Source organism: Athene noctua, chromosome 1, assembly GCF_965140245.1.
Source record: "Athene noctua chromosome 1, bAthNoc1.hap1.1, whole genome shotgun sequence".
In the NCBI taxonomy this organism is placed as follows: domain Eukaryota; kingdom Metazoa; phylum Chordata; class Aves; order Strigiformes; family Strigidae; genus Athene; species Athene noctua.
The window spans coordinates 87,393,250-87,408,766 of NC_134037.1; the positions used below are offsets into that span (position 1 = coordinate 87,393,250).

The window sequence follows — 15,517 nt, forward strand, 5'->3', positions numbered from 1 at the left end:
CTTCTCTCATAAGCCGATACTGAATCGGAGAGGTTCCATGCAAGGACTATTTCAGGAGCAAACACCGTGGCTTTGCTCAGACACTTGCTCTGCAGCAGCTGGAGTGGCAGGATGAAGGACTTGACTCAGAGGTTCACATGTTTATCTGCCATCACCTGGCCTCAGCTCGCTGCACCAAGTCACTGGCTCCTTCGAAACGCCTGGTCTCTTTGGAAACCTGATTCTCTTTTTAGCTCTGTTCTTCATGCTACTGTACCAAGCATCTGCGATCAGATCTCAGTCTCAGCTAAAATGGTGTAAAACTGAAGTAACTGGGTGAGGGATTTATTTATTATTTTATTTATTTATTTAACACAAGGTGTGGGCTTCCTGAAAGTCAAGGAGGCAGTGTGCCTTCTTCCTTCTCTTCATTAAGGTCATCGTTGGCACTTTTGCTGTCACATATATGAGAAATAAGACACTGATTTTTTTATAATATATGCCAGAACAACTCTGCATTTTTCTTGCTCTGTAAAATTCTGATATTATTATCAGAACCCTTGTTCTTCCCTTCCTACTCTTTTAATTTGTATTTCTACTGTGTCAAACAAAAGTTTAGATTCTTTAGGATAGTTGCATTTTTTCCAGCAGCTCTCAAGCAATTATTTTTCTTGCGTAATTCTGAACAACACACCACTGTACACGTTTATTTCTTTAGAAGGGGGTTACATGCCACAGATGTTCTTGACATCTTCACTCTGTTACACCTGGACTCCTCTCCTAACTACAGCTGTGGTTGTAATAACCTCACTTTCTTACAGAGGAAGCCATGAGGGCTACCATAGGAAGAGGGGACTGATGACAGAATTGCTGGTCCAACTAATGGAAATGTCTTTTTATTTCAAGTGATTTTGTTGCTACGTTGAGATACGAGAATCCTTTACCCAAAAGGAATGATTGCCTACATGCCTTCCCTGCTTTCCATGCTGACTTCAGGTTCCCATATGGAGTTACCAGATTGCATCTCAATAACTTTTTTACCACGTTCTACCTATTCAGTTTTGTACCTTCTGTCATTACTTCCAGTATATTTTAGAATATATGTTCCTTTTATCTTCATCCAGATTGTTGTTGTTCGTATGATGAAATTTCACGCAGGGCTCCAGGAGCTTTTAACACACAAGCATTCACAAGCACATGCAGTTTATGATAATCATTTACTTTTCCCCTAGTACCCCAGACCTGGGTTCAAACCCTAGCTGCACCTCTTCCTCTCCAAAGGACATCATCCCCTGGCCCACAGGGCAGGTTTTTTAGGAGAACACAATGTCACTACAGTACAGACTTATCTATGAACACAGGGAACCAGCTCACAAGTCTTGCAGACCGGGACTACTGAATTTAAAGTTTCTCTGGGAGCTGTTGTCAGGTCATGCAGGCAAACAAGAGGCAGAGCCTACACTGTCCTTTCTACAGGAAACCTTTCATCCTGCAAGAAGTGGGAGAATAGGGTACTAAGACCAGCAACTGAGGTTTCCATTTTTCCTTTGCTCTGCTGTCCACCAGCAGAAATCCAAAATCCATTTACCTCATCTGGAGTCTCTTGTTCATGGATTGCTGCAGATACTTACCTAATTAAGACTTCTCAGTCTTAGGAGCTTTTACTCATGTGTCACTATAGGACTGCCAAGAAAGATTAAAAAAACAACAAACAAAATATCCTCCTGAATGGCAACCCAACAGGGAATTCTTTTCTGATCTGAAAAACTAATCGGTCAGATAGGTCCACAGAGACCTGAAAGTACAGCTCACTGGCAAACCAAGTCATAAAGTGGAGCAGCTGGAAGATAAAGGCAGATGAATGGGAGGAAATACTTAATACTTAATGAAGCATTAATACTTCTTTTGGGGGGCAATGGGACTCGGTGGAACCACATGCACTGTGCATCTCTGTTCTTAATTCAAGCATTAAAATTCCTCTGACCTTACAGGGCAGGAGGTATTTTTTCTAGCTTTCCACTTCCTTCCTGGCAGTAACATATTCTACTTGTCATTTGAGCAACCCCATCAAAGCTAGGACTCCTGATTTTAAGACTTTTGATGATTATCCTAGATCATAGTGGGTTTGCAACATGCAGGTTTTATAGGCTTGAAAGAGCAAGTACAAACAGTCACAAGTCTGCCTCACCTTATTTTAGAAACAAAATCCGGTTACTTAGATAGCAGCCTTTACAGCTAAAGTAATTATATCACCATGTCTTTCTATTTGCCATGTCAGAATACGTGAATCCTCAGAAACAGCAACAAGGAGGGAGTGCAGAGTACCATGAGTGTATTAGCTAGATAGTGAGTAGAAAACATGTAGTGTAGTAGATTAATATATAGTTGCTGAATTTAAAAATGGTCCTTTTTTTGTTGATTGAATGATTTTAACGTCTTAGAAGCACATGCAGACAAAAACCTGCAAAGATATAGTTCAAGATCATTCTTTTTACAAAAATGCATATACAAAATTCGAGGAATATCTTTGAATTACTAAATTTAGCTTCACCATATCCTTTGAAGGCAAGGTGATGTTATTTTTAAGATTTGCATAAGTTGCTCTTCCTGTAGTGTGTGGAAACCCCTGTGACAGAATTAGAAATACACTTGAGTTTCACATTTAATTTACTTAATTGCGAGTCCTTCCTTTTTCCTCCTTGGCCTTGTGTCTTCTTTAGTACATACCTCCTACAACCATAAGGCAAGAGGGCCTTAAAGAAACCTGTGCTCTGCAACTGTGATTGATTTCTGGGACAGTCTGGACACTGAATAAGATCACTGCTTTGTGAATGTGTATTATATAGTATACCAGAACGGGGTTTTTTTTAACGCTGTAGTTCAAAAGCTACAAACTCTCCAGATATATTTCAAGCAGGCAGAAAAGGCAGATATTCAAGTAAACAAATACAAAGCAACCCAGTGAAATGCTAGTAGGAAGAGGACCCTGTCACAAGGCTTACCAGCACACATTTATGTAGAATAATTCAAAACAAATTTTTCATTAGCACCTCTTCCCTCTCTGTCAGGACTATTTTCACTGGGCATGTCTCCATTTATCTTGCTGTGAAACTCAAAAAAGCAAACAACCAAAAAAACCCCCCAACCCTGTAAACAAACCCTAATAAAGATTATAGCATTGGAGCATTATTTAATTACTTGTCTGTATCCAAGTAAAGAACAATTGCTTGCATGCATTACAGTCCTCAGTGCCTGCTAGCATTGATTTCCCAGAGACTTACAAATTCCTGACAGCATGTGTACAGGGGCTCAGAGTTTGGAATGGGCCATTGTGATTAAGTTACAGAATTCCATCAGGACTTTCAGATGTGTCTATTTCAGGAAAAAAATAAAGTTAAATTAGGCTACAACACGAAACAGTTTTCAGTAATTTGGCTGTTAGTTTGATTCAGACCAATATTTGGATGACATAAATTTCTTTTAGCTGCTGTCCCTATCAAAGAATAGATATTGTTTGGTTGGTTATAATTTCCATGTATAAGACGTAGTCTTCATGAGAGCCAAGTTAAGATTTTGTTGTAAAGTCCAGACTTTTGCTTCTGAATAACTATTGCGCCACCTAGTGAGTATTAAACTACACTTTGAACCAGATGGAAAAATTTACTTAAAATATACCAGTGAATAACGAAACATAGTATTTATACAAATATTTCCAGACATGTTGAAACAAAGCATTTTCCCTTTTTGTCTGATTATTTAACAAGGTAAAAAATATTCCGTTTCAACTATATCGTAGGATTTTGCTTACCATTCCATTACAGAAATATAATTTATAAAAAGGGCACACACAGAGCTCTTCACCTACCTGACAATAGATCCACTAGCACATTTCATATACTTTTATGCTTTGATCAAATTATCAGTATGAAAGGATATCCCCAAATCTCAGATGTTAGGAATTTCCATTCTGTAATACAATTACATAAATAAATACACTGAAAATGTTATTTTCTGACCAACTATGCCAATTTCCACTTGGAACCAAACTAAAATGCTTTAAAACATTATTATAACTGCATGATTTTAGCATTATTTAGAAAAAATAAACAGTGTGATTAAAACCATAACATTCTAACACGAAGTTTCTCTCATAAAATTTGGGTTTTTTGTATAAATAATTCCAGTGTCCAAATATCTATATAAATTTCATTAGCTAATAGCGATTTCTTAGCATTTTTTATCCTCGAGCTGAAACCTCTCAACAGTTGGGTTTTTTCTTTCAGATTTTTAAGTAAACCATCTGTATAGTGTGGGAGTGTTGGTTTTGCCGCAGTAGGTAGCAATAATATTTCAATCACCAAAGCCAATAACAATAAATTTCCCTTAATAGAGTGTTTCCTAATATTGTTCAAGTTACTTTATTGCATCTTATGTAAAATTCCCAAACTGTCCATCATCAACAAAAGCAGTAGTAGGTGGTCTGCATTTTTAGCGCATGCATGCAATGCCATAGTTACAGTAGAAAATGTGGTGGGCAGCAATAGTACAATTTAGAACCTTTCAGGATTCTCTCAGACTCAAGAGAACTTTAAAGTCATGCTATTTATCACATTTAAATGATGTATGTTAGAGATTTTCAATATAACAGGACCTAACACCAGGTAAACATGAAGTCTGGACAGACCTTGATATAAATACAAACATTTTTTATTATTTTCTGTAAATAAATAATAAAGCAGAGCTGATCTGCTTTCCGCAGCATTTGTAAAAAAATATTTGAGATTCAGCTGGAAGTTGACAGAAAATGAAATTACTTTCCAAAGACAAAGAACATAGTTTTTGAAAAGGCAGAAAATCAAAACTGTAGTTTGAGTTTTTTATGCTTTTTAGTTTGGGCCATTTATTTTCCCTCCATGGAAGGGATATCCAGAAAAAAAAAAAAGAAAAAAAAAAAAAGGATTTTCAGTTTTCTGGTTTAAAAGCTTGACAGCATTTTGTCATTCCATTTTATTGTTGCAGACAAATGAAATTGAGAAAAGTGTGTCAGGTGTCAGGTGAGCTTTTTCAAAACTCAGCGATCAGGCTCTCTGTCTTCTCTTGATACTTGAAAAATGTTTATACTGTTTTCCAGTTTTTCCTGGTCATATATTGCTTCAGTGAGCAAATGGCAAAAGCAAAACCATATTTATTTTTATATCATAATCAATTGATTACTTTAAAGCCATTTCATTAAAGCTGGTAAAGACATCTGCTAATGAGGTCTGTTGTTCCCTCTAAAGGTTCTTAAAGGCTAATAGTCACATTAAATAGAGATTCTAAATGCAGGCAAGGATCACTAAAAAGTAGGACTTGATTATGAACACAGTAAAAATTTCTTGTTTTATCTAGCACTGGTAACGAGCTCTTCTTGATATTAATTTGCTCAAATTTTTTTTTAGAGAAGGATGACATTTTAGTAAAAGAGGAGAAATTCACTTAGAAGGCTTGAAAATTTTTTTCTCTCTATCTAGAGATATTTTTCCATGTCTATTCAAGGTATTCTAGCATTTAACAACATCTAGGAGGACAATATAGTTAACTGTAAGAATTCCCATTACTTTATTTCACATGATCGACATTGTAATGTGATCTTTAAATACCTCATTGGAAGGATGATCTCTGGTGTCAATGGACAGTATTTCATAAAGAGATAGCTGAGTAAACAGTGCAATTTTTGATCATGATTTCAATTCAACATTATAATAAATAACAAAATATTAAGCAATACTATGTAAAAAAGTGTATATAATAAAATATTGATATGAAGTCTCTAAGGTGGACAGTTTTTTAATCAAAGGAAAAAATATTCACCCCTCACGCATAAATGAGATAATTAAATGGCTAGTGTTCTTCTTTCATCTCAGTCTAATATCATATTTAAATTCAAAGTAGTAACCAACCCTTCAGCCAAACCTTCCTGTCCCCAGATACCTGCGAAGTCAGTGGGTTGCTCAAAGTGAGTAAAACTCTCAGCTGTCGTTTGTAATTCTGACTATGTTTTGGATCACATGTCTGTTTCCTCTAATATTAATTAGAGAGATGGGATGTAATTCTAATACAGCTCTCTAAAAGAGAAACTGCCTGGAATTTAAATAATTTCCTCTTTTCATAAGAACATACCTTGTATATTGAACTGTTTGAGCTGATAGTCAATGTTTACTGTAATCTTAACTAAGCAAGACCTGATTTGCTTTGGTTTTCAAGCATTTGAAAATTTTAGACACATCCGAGCTCAGGCTTTTGAAGGTTTCACTTTGTTCTGTATGAGTTGTTCAGACAATAACCACTAAGTGCATGTGCCCGAGAAAGAAAAATAGCGCTCCTTCAGCAAGTCTGCTGCTGCTATACCTGAGAAACCTTCACTGCCCTTAGGCCATACCACAACTGAGATTAGTAGCTCATTTCTGAAACTTCTCCCTGAAATAATTTTAGAGGATTTCAAGATAGGATTATTTTCAAATTAAAAGTCACAGAGTGAATGAGTATTGGGTCACTGAAGCTAAAGAATAAATAAATAATAAATAGCACAGAAACACTTATTCAGTAAATGTGGGTATCTGTTAAAATCACTGTCCTTTTAACTATGCAGACTAGGATGTATGTTTGTTATATATGGCATATTTGGGAAAAATTATGCAAAATAATTATATGGTTCATGTACCAATTTTAATCTTAAATGGAAGCCTTTAAGTGCAAGGGATCAGAAATACACATCTGGATTTTTGAAATGGCAACAGATGCAATATGTCTGAGATTTTTTTTCTTTTCTGATCCTAGTAGTAACACAGCATTTATTGTTACTTTTGTAGCTGTGTAAATAAGCAGTTGTCTCCACTGAAATCACTGGCCATGAAAATACAATAGTATTCAAAGTTACATTTCTATCATAATATAAAAACCTTTGGTGAAGGGTTCATACTACATGAAGTAACGTGTTTGGAAGAGCAAATACTGTAAAAGCAAACACAGCAGAAGCAAGCAAGGCCTGCAGTAGATGATGCAGGTACAGCTGAGTGCTGTGAATGTAAGCGTATCAACCCAAGTGAAGGAGATGGTAGATGTTTGGCAAAATCTAATTGTCAAATTAAGGCATAAAAGAGGCTCTTCCCATGGCCCAGCTTTAGATACCAAATTTCCTGGCCGTGTCAGGTGGGCAATCTCGGGTGCTCCCAGCATGGTGTCCTTACACATCCCAGCAGGAACACTTGAGGTAGCCTTTACCTGCCTTTCCTCCCCAGGAGGGATGATTCCTTCTGCTGACTGCAGGCAGCATGGGAGATGGATCAGGTAGCTTGGTGCTGTGCAGTAGGTTCTCTAAATGCTCTCCAAAATAATGAAAACTACACATATGATTAAAGAAATTAGTTCCTAGTTTGCTCATGCAAGACCTCACATACTAACAGCGGCAACACAGTAAGCGAATAATAAGCAAATCTAATTCATTAGTCACAAAAGTGCTTTTAAAGCACTGACATTAAATCTAGGTAATTTCAGTAAGCATAAGCAAAACATCTTTATGGATGGAAAATGGAAGAGCTTAAGCTGAAGTGTTAGTGGGATATGCTTGACTGAGCTTTATCTATATCAAGTTGATAGCTAATTAGTGAATGATACAGTCTTTCCTTATAACAATATTTGGGATAATGTGATGAAAGTATGTGTATATATATCCACAGATATATGTGTGTGTATATATATATACACATATGCGTATACACATACACACACACGCGTGTATATATAGCAGCAGACATATACATATACATTCATCTGCCGCTGTATATACACATACTTTTGCCTCATTATATGTGACATATTTGTGTGTATATATTCTTATCTGTATATGTACATATATATAAAAGTATAAGCGTATATCGGTTATTTGTATCTACTGTGAATGTGAAACACGGTAGCCAGGATATTTCATAATGGGATCAATTTCTATAGCTCTGTATTCTCATTCTGTAAAGATGCAAAATTATATTGAGGGTAATATGTTTAATCATCAGTATACGTAAGTCATGTAAATCTTAGGTCCTCTTCACTGATTCTTACACTGTGCTACGCTAGCTGCAAGTGATGTGAGCTGCTATATAATAAATTTAAAACTGTGAATGCTAGTATGAATACTTAAATCTTTTTTTTCATTTCAAGTTTTTAAAATGCTCTGTGTGATTTGAAAAATATTAGTATATGTAATCTTAGGAATAATTTCAGAAAAACTTTAGGATTCATATATATTTTTATTTTACTAAATATTAGTTTTAGAACAAAGCTTATGTGCTAGTTTAGGTCACTGCATTAAGCATTCCAAAGGCTCGGTTTCTTTATGTTAGAAAACAGTTTTTATAATTCACTGCATGGGGTTCTCTGCTGCTTAGGCTAATGTATATACAATAGCAATGTAGAGGAAAATGGAAAAATAAGGTAAGCAATTTTCTTGTTTGTGAAAACAGATGAGATGTGAAGTTCTTCAATCATAAAGGCTTGCTCGTTTTGAGCTCACATATAGACAAGCCCATAGAGTGACTTCTGACTTCCTGGAAAATTCATCTTAGAGCCCTTTAAAGACAGCAAGAAAATAGACTCCTCTGTAAAAAAAAATGGCGGATGTGTGTTTGTGAATACGAAGGTTTAAGGAAAGGAAAAAATTTGGTAAACTGAAATGTGTAGTATTCACAAAACCTCTGAAATTGAAGTAAGCAGAGAGAAATTAAATGCAGTGAAAATGTGTCAGAACTGTTCTATTTTACTTTCTATTTACAGAAATGTGCAATGAATTAGACTATTCAAAAAATTCAGGCTTTTAAATCTGTGTTATGCCCATTTATTGAAATTAGTGACCATTTCTGTAGCTGATTTCTCCTTCCCTTCCAATGGGTCTTGGTGGGATATCTAATACATCAGTTGCTCCAACGGTGCAGGGAGCAGAGTTACATTGGGAAGGATGTGTGTCTGTGTAGCCATTGCCTGTATTGGGCCTCCACTTTCCTGAATAATGCTGAGAAGTGTATGTTGCCTTTGGTGCTCCCTGGCCTCTACCTTTCGTAAGCTCTAAGTAAAAAGCAGAAACAAGAACAAAAAATCCCAAACCATGGTGAACAGCGTAGCAGTAATCTTAGGTAAGTAATTATATTTTGTTAGGCTAAAAAAAGTTTCCTTTGTTACTGCTTGACTTGAAATTGTAATGTAGTATATGTACCAATGATTTGTAAACTCTTATCCTAGTATATAAACCTATAATCATTTCACAGTTTGGTTAGTTTGCCTCATTCAGGCTGTGCTGCACTGTTTGTTTTACCAAACTATGTGTGGCTGCTTTCCCACTTGGTCACACATCATTCTGTCTTTGATCCTGGCTTGCTGGGCAGATGGTGGCAAGCTGCACTGCAGATCACGCTGTCATCTTGTTGAACCCAGGACACTTTCTCTTTCCCTGTAGCACTCCTTACAGAGAAAGCAAAAAATACATAGCGGTTTTGGAAAATGATGGATAACTTAGCTTGCTTTGACTTCCTAAGAGGAAGAAAATCCAGTTGCACTGATCTGGTATGTTATGGTGGTGGTGGTGGTGATAGTGATAGTTTTTTTCTGTGCAGATGAACATATGGGTCATACATTTTTTATTTAATTGCATGGTTCGATTACAGGAGATTGTAGAAGAGCCAGAATAACAAAAGACTGCACTCATAATACTGCTAGCACTTCCATTTTATCAAATAGTCCGGTCAATGTGAGTTTAGGGGTCCTCTTAATGCCTGAGGAGTTTAAAAAGCTGAGCTCCAGCTTGCAGAATTGCTCTGAACAGAAGGGAGCTATTGGTGGGTTGGTCTCAGTCTCTCCTCTTCCTCAGTTACTGAACTGCTAAGGACTGTGCAGGTTTTTGTTGAAACAGTGGCTTGGAGAAGTTACTTTGAAGTCCAGGGATGGGAGGACTGACCTGAAAAATAAAGGTTTGATTCCAGAACTTGCTCAGTGTCTGAAAGACTGCAGCTAAAGTACAGTTTTCTCAGGCTTCCTCATGATGCCTCTTTTTAACTGCAGCATTTCTAAAATGATATATTGGTTAATTTACATTGAAACTCCATTTGAAAGTCTACAATTAAACAGAATTTGCAATCATTTTATGGACTTAATGATAGATAGTGCAGCATTTACACATTAATTTTGCAATATCATTTGTATCTTTTATCTGGTAATTGTTTTGGACTTCCAAGGCTAACACTTAGGTTAGTTTATGATTGTGTTACACAATGTAAATGAGAAATACTACCAAACTATCAACTGCTTTTATTTCTTAGTAATACCGCTATTTCTACCATTACTTCTAAGTGATGCTGCTTTTTGTTCTATGTCCTAGTGGAAGCTTCATTTCATTTATCAGTATCGTCTGCCTTGTCCTTTCTTGTGTATTAGAAGGTACTAGCTTGACTTTTTTTATGAAAAAGCAGCATACCAACTTACCTGTCAGACTTCTCAATCAATACTTGACTATGATGGCTGTTACCCTGTAGAGGTTTTACAAGTGTATGTCTTTGGAGGGTATGCTTTGTCATTCATCCTCTGCTCTCTGTCCCTAATGTCAGTGAAGGAAGGTCTACACCCTATAACTTTAATGATTTCTGGCATATATTTAGAAACTATAATTATTTCAGATCTCTCTCATACTATTCTGATTTTGACCTCATCCTAACTGACAGCTCTGGAAAGATGTCTACCTCCTAAGTAAAATATTGCAAGGAGGATGGTTTCCAGCAATTTTGTTCAAGTCAAAGATTTTTTCCCCACTGTGAGTAACCACCCTGGCCCATAAACAACTGGCAAGGACATTGTCAACACTTACTGAAGTGGTTGCTCACAAGTGAACTGTGTTTTTGTTTCACCCACCATTGGAAGGGACAAGCCAAACTTGAATACCACTTCACTATCTTCATCAAAGAAGAACATTGTTGTACATTGGGTTTCCTTGAGCCTTCATTTGTCATTTTTGAGTATGATCTCCAGGATCTCCATTTTTATAGACATGTAAATGAACATCATCTTTTGTCAAGGCAAGGAAGTGAGTTGGTATGAGTATGCCTGAGGGGGTATGAATGAAAAACAAGAGAGCTGCTTCTCATCCAGACCTCTGCTTGCCTTGCAAATGACTTCCTGCAGAGTTCATTCGTTACTGTAGGTGGGATGGGTCTCCCTCTCTCATGCAGTGCAGGTTTGTCTTCTTCAGCTTTGAAACAGTATGATAAGGATCAATGAGGATGTGTTGCTGTATGCTTGGTGGCCTGAGCTACACCAGCTACATAATCAGAAATAGTATGTCTTAAGGAAGAAACAAGAAATATGTTGTGTCCCACCGCTTCTCTAATAGATGGCAAAGACATGGTGAGATTGTTAGAAAAGCTCATTTAGATTTTCTTTAGAAAGGAACAACTAAAATGGTAAAAAATATTGATCATTTTAGAACAGCAGCTTGACAAATTTTCAGAATGTATTTCTGCCTGAAATTTCATGTAAAAATTCACATTTCTTTCATATGAACTTGACAAAGAAAACTTGAAATGTCAAAGACTTTTGATAAAAGATAATTTTAGTTTCAACCTACTATGATTTTAAGAAAATCAGTTATCAATGATGGTTTATGTTTTATAAAAATCTTACTCTTTTTCTTTTTATAAATTGAGTTGCTCCAAATTTTCAGTCTTTCTGTCAGGAAAAGAGTTAAATTTAACTGTGTGATTTCCCAGACAAATATTTACTGTTATTATTATGTTCATGTCCTGTGTGATACAATGATGAATGCGTTAAAAGTAGATTGAACTAGATTAGAATAAGGCAGTATCATTGTAACCTTGTCTTCCTATTAATAAAGAGAAAAATTAATATCTCACACTAGATATCAAAATATGGGGGGTTGTGTTACTTATTTTGCATGAGCTAAAAGAAGAAATTGTTGGTCTGTTTACTGCACATGTCAAAGAAACTGCACCGTTTTAAATCACAGTGTCTTAAGGTTTGCTAACAAAACCAAGTACAGTTCAAGGGAAAACAGAATTTAGAAATTAATTAAAGAACCAAAACCAAAACTTTCTCTTTCAGTAAATATTTTTTGTAACACCAGTGCATTGTGATACTAATCATTATCTCATGCCATAACATATTGACTCTGGAAGGATTCACAGTTAGAAAACAAACAAACATTTCTCCTTGACAGCATATTTTGTTTAACATATAAAGTCAGTGATGGACTTTTTCATCAGGATTCTTGCTTCTTGATGATATAATTGATTTATTACAATGAACCTAGTCACTTGACCACAGAAGTTAACGAAGTAAAGGAATGCAAATCTCTGTTCTGAGCATGTCCTTATTTTACATAAGTACTTGGGGAAAAGGATTAATTATGAATCCCTTTCATGCTTTTTTCCTCTTTTCCTAAAGTGTTTAGTGATTGTTTTGACATACATCTGCCAAACACTTCTTCCTGACTCTGTCGACCATATTTTCAAAAGAAATTTTAACATGTGTCGCCCCAAAGACATTTTGAAGTCATTAGATGTACAAAATCCTTAGTCCAAGTATAAAAATGTGCATGAAAAATTAATAGTGGCATGTGCAAAAAGTGCTAATGAGAACTTTTAGTACCTTATCACGTTGCTGAAATGTAGATGAAAATAAAAAGATCTTTGCAGCCTCACAGGTTAGAGTAGCTTCACACGTGAGACAATGCTGGCTGGCATGTCTATAGTTTAAAGGAATACAGAACAATATTTTTGTTTCTCATTTCATTATCTCTGGCTGGAAGCAGTGGGCTGTGTTTTGAAAGTGCCAGGATAGCACTGGGGACCAGCATTGGTTCAAACCTGGAGAACTTTTGACTGTATGTGTCTGACATTTAGTTTTTGAAGGCTCCAGCATAGCGGGCTGTTGAGATGTTGAGTTTAGGGCAGATCCATCAGGGAAAGTTTTAATTAAGAGTTAGAGTTAGGGGGCATTTTAATACTACTTCAAGTTCAAATTCTCCTGGGACTTTGGTCTTCTGTGACTGAATGTTTTAAAGGAAACAGTATGCAATTACTACAAAGAGCTCAGATTAATCACAGCTGTAAGCTGAGTACTACCATGTGTGCGTTTGACTTGGAAAGTGTCACCGGCAGCTTGGCTTTTAAAGACTTCTTTCACAGTGCTAAATGGATTTTATTTATGGGTATGAGGATGATTATCTATTTACCATCTTCACCTGTTCACCTGATTTTTGTTTGTTTTTTCCCCTGCTGCAGACTATGTCAGAGAGCCACAATGATCATGCAAAATAACAGTTCAGCCTCGCCCCTGTTTTCAAATGCGAGCTCCTTCTGGAAGAGAGATTCACATGGATCAGGACTCCTTGATGAAGCAGCATCACTCATTGGCAGCTATGATTTCCCTCAGACCACAGAGAGTTTTCCCTTCTCCACTGTGGAATCAACAAACATGTCCCTAAATTCCACAAGCAAAGACCCTCTGGGTGGACACACTGTCTGGCAAGTAGTTTTGATTGCTTTCCTCACTGGGATCCTTGCACTGGTGACCATCATAGGAAACATCCTAGTGATTGTTGCATTTAAGGTTAACAAACAACTGAAAACGGTCAACAACTACTTTTTGTTGAGTCTTGCCTGTGCAGATTTGATCATCGGTGTCATTTCCATGAATCTTTACACCACATACATCATTATGGACCACTGGGCTTTGGGAAACTTGGCCTGTGATCTTTGGCTCTCCATTGACTATGTCGCCAGTAATGCCTCTGTCATGAATCTCCTTGTCATAAGTTTTGACAGGTATTTTTCCATCACTAGGCCACTTACATACAGAGCCAAACGAACAACCAAAAGGGCTGGGGTGATGATTGGTTTAGCATGGATCATCTCTTTTGTTCTGTGGGCCCCTGCCATCTTGTTCTGGCAGTATTTTGTTGGGGAGAGGACTGTGCCACCTGATGAATGTTTCATCCAGTTTCTAAGTGAACCTATCATCACTTTCGGCACTGCCATAGCTGCCTTTTACTTGCCAGTCACCATTATGAGTATTTTGTATTGGAGGATCTACAAGGAGACTGAAAAACGCACCAAAGAGTTAGCAGGGCTACAGGCTTCAGGCAGTGAAGCAGAGGCAGCACGCTTTGTACACCAGACAGGCAGTTCTCGGAGCTGCAGCAGCTACGAGCTTCAACGGCAGAGCATGAAACGCTCCACCCGAAGGAAATACAGACGCTGCCACTTCTGGCTCACAATGAAGAGCTGGGAACCCAACACAGACCAGGGGGACCAAGAGCACAGCAGCAGTGACAGCTGGAACAACAATGACGCTGCTGCCTCCCTTGAAAATTCAGCCTCCTCTGACGAAGAAGACATCGCTGCAGAGACAAGAGCCATCTATTCAATTGTGCTGAAGCTTCCTGGTCACAGTGCCATCCTCAATTCCACAAAACTACCCTCCTCAGAAGACTTGCATGAGTCAGGGGATGAACTGCAGAAATCTGACACAGAATCAAAGGAAAAGAAACCTAAAAAATTGCACCCTCCCAAAAGTGTTCAGGATGGTGGAAATTTCCAAAAGAGCTTTTCTAAGCTTCCAATTCAGCCAGGGTCAGCAGAGACAACCACAGCTTCTGATGGCATCTCATCAGTGACCAAGACATCTGCAGCCCTGCCCTTGTCCTTCAAGGAAGCTACCCTAGCAAAAAAGTTTGCCTTGAAGACCAGAAGTCAGATCACAAAGCGAAAACGAATGTCACTCATCAAAGAAAAGAAAGCGGCACAGACACTCAGTGCCATTTTGTTTGCCTTCATCATTACCTGGACCCCATATAACATCATGGTTCTGGTGAACACCTTTTGCAGCTGTATCCCCAAAACTTTCTGGAACCTGGGGTACTGGCTTTGCTACATCAATAGCACAGTGAACCCCATGTGCTATGCACTGTGTAACAAAACATTCAGAAACACTTTCAAGATGCTACTGCTGTGCCAGTGTGACAAACGAAAACGACGCAAGCAGCAGTATCAGCAAAGGCAGTCCGTCATTTTTCATAAGCGGATCCCTAGGGAGGCTTCATAGAATAGTATTTTTTAAACAACTAAAAAAATTAACAAGGCGGGATGGGATGGGATGGGATGGGATGGGATGGGATGATGGGATGGGATGGGACGAGACAGGACAGCATGGCATAGGATGGGAGAGGATGGTACAGGACAGGATGGGACAGAATGGGAAAGGATAGAAGGGGATGGGACAGGATGGGAAGGGATGGGCTGGGGTGGGAGGGTGGTTCCAGGGTGCTGATTCAAACATTTAAACATCAAGACGTGAAAGCAGCTGCCAGGCTAATGTATCCTTTTAATAAATCCAGTTTAATATAAAAATCAAGTCTGCATTCAGCAAAAACTAACAAACTTCAATGTTTTTACTAAGGAATGAAAGACTTAATAAAGTTTTCCTACAAATTTGAAAGAAGCTGTAT

The 15,517-nt window shown here is 37.5% G+C and overlaps 1 protein-coding gene across 1 annotated transcript in view; it reads left to right on the forward strand.

The window, feature by feature from the left end:
* Positions 1–15,148, forward strand: part of CHRM3 (cholinergic receptor muscarinic 3) — a 292,325-nt gene extending 277,177 nt beyond the window's left edge. The window contains exon 4 of the mRNA XM_074925456.1: positions 13,293–15,148. Within this exon, the coding sequence (XP_074781557.1) occupies positions 13,293–15,114 (1,822 nt within the window). The 3' untranslated portion in view covers positions 15,115–15,148. The remainder of the gene's footprint in view (positions 1–13,292) is intronic.
* Positions 15,149–15,517: the final 369 nt, after the last annotated feature.